Source organism: Myotis brandtii, unplaced genomic scaffold (genome assembly GCF_000412655.1).
Source record: "Myotis brandtii unplaced genomic scaffold, ASM41265v1 scaffold295, whole genome shotgun sequence".
Lineage (NCBI taxonomy): Eukaryota > Metazoa > Chordata > Mammalia > Chiroptera > Vespertilionidae > Myotis > Myotis brandtii.
Window position 1 is genome coordinate 117083 of NW_005361283.1, and position 7846 is coordinate 124928.

General features: G+C 50.8%; 1 protein-coding gene across 1 annotated transcript; it reads right to left on the bottom strand.

Moving 5' to 3' along the window:
• Positions 1-3317: 3317 nt before the first annotated feature.
• Positions 3318-7845, bottom strand: FST (follistatin; the record flags this gene model as incomplete). Its single annotated transcript, XM_014542272.1, has 5 exons — positions 3318-4450; positions 5196-5426; positions 6354-6578; positions 7067-7285; positions 7671-7845. Coding segments are annotated over 5 exons (933 nt in total), but the record flags the coding sequence as incomplete, so codon positions are not given.
• Position 7846: the final 1 nt, after the last annotated feature.

Here is a 7846-nt window from a genome sequence, read left to right on the forward strand (position 1 = left end):
CCGGAAACGTGTTAAATGTTAACCGGGCGAGCGCGCCTTTCAGTTACGCTGTCTCCCAGCGCACACCGTGTTTCTGTGCGAGCCTCCGGCCTGGGTGCCTCACTGGTCGCATTTGCAAGGCAGGGGTTGGTTGAGGAGCCCCAGTTCTGCCCTTTTTGTCTTTAATTAATAACAATGCTTATGATCCTAGGAGACACTTACTTGCCGACCGTTGTAGGTGCCAGGCCCTGGCCTCAGGGCTTGCACATCTCCTGTCTTTCAATCTCCACGGCACCCGTTACGAAGCAGACACTCGCACGATTCTGATGACCGCGTGGGAAACGGCGCGGAGAGGCGCGATGACCTGTCCGCGTAGCAGATAGCGAGCGGGGGGAGCAGTGGGGTTCGGGTGTTTGGAGTGTTTTAACAAAGCTCGCCACCACTCTGCATTTTAAGCGGATTACAGAAAAGAAAAGGCGACTTCTGAGGCGGGTGTGGCGTGGGTGGCAGCGAGTCTCCTGGCCAGTTTTGATTCTGTCAGTCCCTCGGTGAAGTCACCGGAACTGTTCTCTGGAGCCCTTGGTCATTCAAGAGGATTTGTTAAAAGACAGATATTGCCCTTGCCTTCCTAGAGAATGGGGAGCCATCTGCTGCGCACCCCTCCTGTATGAGACTTACTTTTAAAATTTCAAACTCTTTATTTGCATATAATTTCAAACTAACAGAAAAGTTGCAACAGTATAGTATTAAAAATACCCATATGCACCCTGGCCAGTGTGGTTCAATGGATAGAGTGTCGGCCTCAGGACCAAAGGGTTTGCTTCTGGTCAAGGGCACGTATCCCGGTTACAGGCTCCTCCCCGGCCGGGCCCTGGTCGGGGTGTGTGCAGGAGGCTACAGGAGGCAACCAACCCATGTGTCTCTCTCTCATCAGTGTTTCTCTCTGTCTTTCCCTCTCTTTCACTCTCCCTAAAAATCAATGGAAAAATATCCCCGGGTGAGGATTAAAAAACACAAACAAAACAAAATACCCATATACCTTTTGTTCAAATTCACTTATTGTTATATTTCACTCTACTTCTTTTAAGCTTTGTGTGACTCCCTTTGAGTATATGGGGGGTGGGGGGAAACTATATAAAGCTGCATTTTTTCTTTCTGAATCATCTCAGAGTAAATTATATCCATTTTGGCCATTTTCCCTAAATACAAACTTGAGCGTGTATTTCCTAAGTGTAGGGATATTCTCTCACGTGACCACATTACAGCAATCACTCTCAGTACATTTCACATCGGTGCAGTAGTTTGATTTAAGCACGGGCCCTGTTCTGTCCGCATGTGGCATTCCCGTCCCCGGGCGCAGAATCCGCCTAAGGCCAGCCACTGCATTGAGAATGATTCTAATTATGCCCAATTTTACTTTTGCCATACTCTAGGCAACATACCCACCTAACCTAGAACAATCTCAAGTGGACATGAAAATTAGACTTCCGATATTTTTCATTATTGCCTGATATTTTGCAATTCCTGATCATTAAGATGTACGCATTCCTACGAAAACTAGTTGCTAGGATGGTTTCTATTAATTACATTATATGCCTAAGTGAATTACTCTTTTGGGCCACAGCTGAAATTTTAACAATAGCTTAATGATATTAATTTAATTTTAAAGGGGACTTCTATTTCTTGATACTCACTAGCATAATGCAGGATTACTGGAAAAATAGTAAACTCCAAGGAAGAAAATTAGATTTTTTTTTTTTTTTTTTTTGCTTGAGAGGCATGATTGATGCTGACGAATATGAAAGAAAATTCTTAAATAATCTGAGAGCTGTTTTACAGGCCAGCTGCCGGTTTTATCACTCTCTCCTGCCAAGGCACACAGGGGTGCCTGTTAACAGTGACAGCTTTACCCTCATGGTCAATGGCAATGCTGAGCTTTCCAGTGTCGGTAGCATCCCAGGGCAGTCAGAAACCCACTCGAGGGAGGGCCGTGAAACCGTGGCTGCCAGCTGTCTTCCCGTTCCCGTTCCCGTTCCCGTTCCCGGGAGATGTTCCCAGTGGCAGCTGAGCTCCCAGGCATCGTCCTGACGCGTCTTCTAGGTTAACGGCAGCCTGTCCCTCTCCTGGCCGCCCCTTCTCTGTGGGATCCGCTGGAGGCTCACAAAACCCTCAGGCTGCGAACCATCGTACAGTCTCCGCCTCCCCTGAGGGCCCCCCCACCCCCTCCTCCCCGGTGTCCACAGTTCTCATTTGGTGACCACAGTTGAGAGCCAACAGTCTTGTACCAGCATCATCATTATCGATGCATTTATTTATTTTTAGGAAAGAACAAACGTATTTTCTTGGAATCAGACCTAGTCACTTTTAATAGTTATTGTTGAGCAATGTGGGCAATGTTGACCGTTCTTTGCTTTCCCTCCCAGTCCCGTCTTGCATCTTGCACTTTTGATATTGTTAATATCCTTAGTCAAGGAATCAACACCTGCCCGGCCAGCAGGGCTCAGTGGTTGAGCATTGACCTATGACCCAGGAGGTCACGGTTTGATTCTGTGGTCAGAGCACATGACTGAGTTGCTGTCTCGATCCCCAGTGTGGGGCGTGCAGGAGGCAGCCGATCCATGATTCTCTCTCACCATTGATGTTTCTCTCTCTCCCTCTCCCTCTCCCTTCCTCTCTGAAATCAATAAAAATATATATATTTTTAAAAAGGAATTAACACCCGATGAATCAGAAACACAGACACGCATGTTGATGACCTTATTACTATGTAGCATCATGCGTTACGGGGGCCTGCGGCCCCCAGGCCAACCTGCGGTTCTCGGTGTGACTTCTGAGGTTGACTGTGACATGCTGCATCCTCTCACCCGGCATCATTCCCTCCCCATCACACACAGACATCTCCCATCATCCCACCCTCACCTCGCGGCGTCCCCATCACGCCAGCACCGCCAGGCCCGTGTCTGCCCTGCGCGTGGCCCATCTGCCCTTTCCCTGCGCAGCTGTATTGCGAGATCTCGGACCCATGTTATGGAGAGGCAGGCGCTCGGGCTCTGGGAGGGCGTGTTTCAGGAGGAGGCTTAGGCTCAGTGGTGCTTCAGAGGGACAACCCCGTCTGCTCTCACACAGGGGCTGCTGGGCCTCAGATCCCTTTTCCATGTCACACTCACGGGGGGTTGGGGGGGGGTGTCATTCACTTTGCCCCGGCCGCTCACTTCTGGCGATCTCTCTATTTCTCAGCAAATGCATTCCATACCTTTTCACCCCGAAGCCCAAACGACTTCTTTGACATCATCAGCGGCTGAGACCATTTGGCTTTTTAAAATTTTTTTATTTTTTCACTCATCATTTATTTACAAATACACATTATAACTTTTATATACATTGCACATTTACATGGTAGAAAAGTACAAAACTATATATTTAAATGAATTTTTATTTAACTTGCCATGTTTGAAAATATAAAATTGCATCAGAAAAAAAGTATTATGAAAAGCAAGAAACTTGAACTGAGAAAGCTCTGCCATCACGTGTAGTGACACACTGGTTGAAAAAGGACGAATTCAAAGGTACAGGAGCCCAGCTTCCAGGAAACACCCAACGAAAGACGAGTGTGCAACACCCCCTCGGGCAGTCCCCCATCACTCCATTTCTTTGGATCTGAAACATCTTAAAAGTACTGATTATTGGAAGTCTCAGGTCGCCATCACCTCACTGTCGCAACCGTCTCCGTCGCAACCGGAGAACCGAAGCAGGAGTTTCCTCAAAGCTGGCGCCCCTGTACCTCCGGGCGGGGCCAGTTACAATGCCGTTTGGTCAGTCAAGATTCCTTGTAAACAAAACCCGAGGGATCGTGTACATACAGAACAGGCAGCAGAGAATCCAATAAATAAACAGGACACACCGACATGCAAGTGCGTTCAAGTGGAGCGGGGCCTGCGGACGGCGCGACGGAGGGGGCGGGGGAGTGCGTGACCAGGAAGGAATGGTTCGATGGTTTACAAGGCAAACAAAGCTTTCACTTTACAAGCAAGAGACCTCACAATAAATAACAACTGCTCTTCCTTTCACGAATAAATTTCTTCAAAAACAAGGTGTACAGTCAACCAGACATTTTATGTATAAATTATAAAACATGACACAGTATAAATAAATGTCTACACGTCTCGACGACGGGCCTCATCCAGCAGACCTCACAAGGCGGCCCCTCCGGGTCCGAGGAGGACAGGTGGCCTGGGAGAGAGCTGGAGGACCAAGGTCCTCTATGGATACTTTCCCCCCAAATAAATAAGCATACACGTATGTACAGTATGGACAATATATATTCTTTCTTTCTTTCCTTTTTGTTTTCTGCCCAGAGGCTAGGCCAACACTGAACATTGCTGGCGGCTTTACCACTCTAGAATGGAAGATATGGGGAAGCTGTAGTCCTGATCTTCGTCTTCCTCCTCTTCCTCGGTGTCTTCCGAAATGGCTAGATGGGGGAACACAGGGAGCTGCTGTTTAATGCGGACAACACCAGTGCAGAGCAGCTCAGGGTGCGTGGCCAAGCCCTCTGCCAGCCACATTACAGCGGTGGGTGCACTTGTACGTGACTCGCAGGGAGATGCTTTATTTTATTTTATTATTTTATTTTTGGCATCTGCTCTTCTGCAACACGTTTTTTTAAAAAATACTTAAAAAAAAAAAAACACCAAAAACAAAAAAAAAACACCACCATAATCTATGAAGTCAACAACTGCAGAAAGTTCTGAAGAATCAATGGCTCAGGTTTTACGGGCAGATCCTGAAATCAGATAAAAAGCGTTCTTGTGTTCTAGGTACAACTGCTTTGGGTCCTTATTTCAGAGTTAGTGGAGGCGACTGCGCGAAGCAGCCACGCGCGCGCGTGATAATAGAGAGCTGCCTTTGAGAAAGAAAACAACAACAACTTTTGAAGCAGTTAGTTTAGGCTCAAGGGTTAATGAAGCCCACAGCCAAGCACAGGACTACGGCAAAGGAATGAGGGGGCACATGATTGGAAGAGGCTTTTAGAGGCAGCCCCGCTGGATGGTCCTGGGACACACCCCAGGGACTGCTCCTGAGGCCACGGAACTGCTGGCGGGACTGAGCAGCTACCTAGCTTCAAGGGCAATGCGCTGGTAACGGGTGTGCATCTCCGCTCCCTCGGGGCGTGGCTGGGAAGCCTTAGGTTGGAGCAAGTTGAAAACAGCACTTACAGTTGCAAGATCCGGAGTGCTTCACTTCCAGCAGCACGCCCGCGGAGCAGGCGGCCTCCTTCATGGCGCACTCGCTGGCGTAGGTGGCGTTGTCGCTGGCACAGACGGGCTCCTCGGACTTACTCTCCGGGCACAGCTCGTCGCACAGGGAGCACCGGCCTCGGCCCACCTTGAAGTCCCATAGACACTTCTCTCCACCACCGCAGGGTATGTCCTCACAGGACTTTGCTTCTAGGATGTAACGGATCTGTGGTGAGTACGTGGACTCCCTCTGTCCCCCTTCGCTCCCTTCCTCTACTTCTCTATCAAGAAAGATGAATATATAACTTACACCTTTTTCCGTTTTGTTTTGTTAATCCTCACCTGAGGATATTTTTCAATTGATTTTTAGGGAGAGTGGAAGGTAGGGGAAGACCGAGAGAAACATGGATGTGAGAGAAACACATGGATTGGTTGCCTCCTGCAGGAGCCTCAACCAGGGCCCGGGCCAGGGAGGAGCCTGCAACTGAGGTACGTGCCCTTGACCAGAATCGAACCCGGGACCCTTCGGTCCACAGGCCCACGCTCTATCCACTGAGCCAAACTGGCTAGGGCTAAACACACAACTTACATTTTATTGCTTGCTAATGGGGGTAATGAAGATATATGATGCAAAATGCTTGATAATAAAACTGAAATACACACAAATCCCCCCGTTTCCTACATACTATATGTGTGCATGAAAATAATATTTCTGGAACAGGATTCCAGTGTCCTAGAGCTAAATATGCATTGATGCTTCCCCACAGTGGGATCTTAAAAAAAAAAAAAAAGAAAGCGTTCCATCCGTTATCAGAACCTAATGACAGCTGTGAAGAACTGGTAAGTAATTACTTCTTGCTCCCAGCAAGTCTAGCACTTAGAAAGAATGTGCCAAATCGAGTGAGTTCTACGTTTTCTAAGACAGAAAACTGTTTCCTGTTTCAGAATAGATGCCAGCGCTTCGGGAAGACAACAGCTTCCCTGGGGAGCGCGGGGCCACGGAGAGGATTTCTCTCTTTGGCGAAACTGCAACTGGGAGGCGCTGGCTTCTTTGCTGGTTAACCCCACGGTTTTAACGCCAGACCTGGCCTTCTCCTTCCTACTTTCTCTCTTTGTTTCTCAATCCGGAATACCTACTGATACACTTTCCCTCGTAGGCCTGTCCGATGGACCTGCCCAGGAGGCAGGTAGCCTTCCGCAGGTGACAGGCGCTGGAGTAGGTCACCCCGTCGTTGCCACACAGGTACTGTTCCGAGGAGGTGGGCTCCGGGCAGACCCGGTTACAGGTCACACAGTGGGCGTTATTGGTCTGGTCCACCACACACGTGGAGCTTCCTGGACAGAAGACATCCCGGCAGGTCTCTGCAACAGTGAGGGAGACATGTTAGCAGGCAGCATCCGGTCCTTGGGAGGGAGGATCCATGTGATCTAGGAAATCCCCAACCAAAGGCAGATGGGGAGCCCTGAGGGATTCAAGAGCAAACCTACGACTCTAGGTATGGTCCTTTCTGCGGCATTTTCCTTTTAAAATATATTTTTATTGATTTCAGAGAGGAAAGGAGAGGGAGGGAGAGAGAAACTTCAATGATGAGAGAGAATCATTCACCGGCTGCCTCCTGCACAGCCCACACAGGGATCAAGCCTGCAACCTGGGCGTGGGCCCTGACCGGAATGGAACTGTGACCTCATGGGTCATAGGTCGACGCTCGGCCACAGAGCTATGCAGGGGCCCTCTGTGTTCTGAAGGAGTCTTTGGAAGTTGGAAAGTATTCCTTTACTTGGGCTCTTCATGGCCATTACTAGGCCCCTCCTGCCGACCGCCCATGCCCGGCCCCTGCTGGGTCACTTACTTTTGCATTTGCCCTGGTACTGGACCTCCAGCCCGGGCTGCTCCTTGCACCTGGCTTTGAGGAGCGCACACTCGTTGCGGTAGGTTTTGCCATCCAGGCCGCAGACCGGGCCTTTCCAGGTGATGTTGGAACAATCCGGGGCGCAGACGCAGCGGGGTTTGTTCTTCTTGTTCATGCGGCATTTCTTCCCGGGTCCACAGTCCACGTTCTCGCACGTTTCTACCAGTTGGAAAGAGGCAGGGATTCAGCGGGCCAGGCCGGAGGCAGGTCAGCAGGACCTCCGCGCGGGGGAGGCCTTGCGCAATGGCGCACGCGGCGCCCCAGGGGCCCAGGCTCCCTCCCAGGAGTTGGGGAGGGTGGAGGGGGAAGGGAAGGCCAGTGGGCCTCGCCCCAGACCCAGACCTCTCTCCAAGAGCCCGGGTGGCTGGCCTCCACCGCCCACTTGGCCAGGCAGCCCCGGAGCCTCCGCCGACCTTGTTTTGCGTAAAGTGTGTAACAGGCAAGACTCCACCCAGCTTCCCAGGGCCGGGGGCCGGGGCGGGAAGGGGACCTGGCCCAGGGCCGGGCCGAGGCCTGCCTGCAGCAGGGGGGAGGGGAGGCCCACCTTTGCAGGGGATGCAGTTGGGGGCGCCCCCATTGAAAATCATCCACTTGAAGAGCGTGTTGTCGTTGACGTCCTCCTCGGTCCACGAGGTGCTGAGGCGACCGGTGCCGCAGCACTCCTCCTTGCTCACCTCCGTCTTGTACAGCACCTGGCAGCGGCCGTTCCGGGCCTGGCGC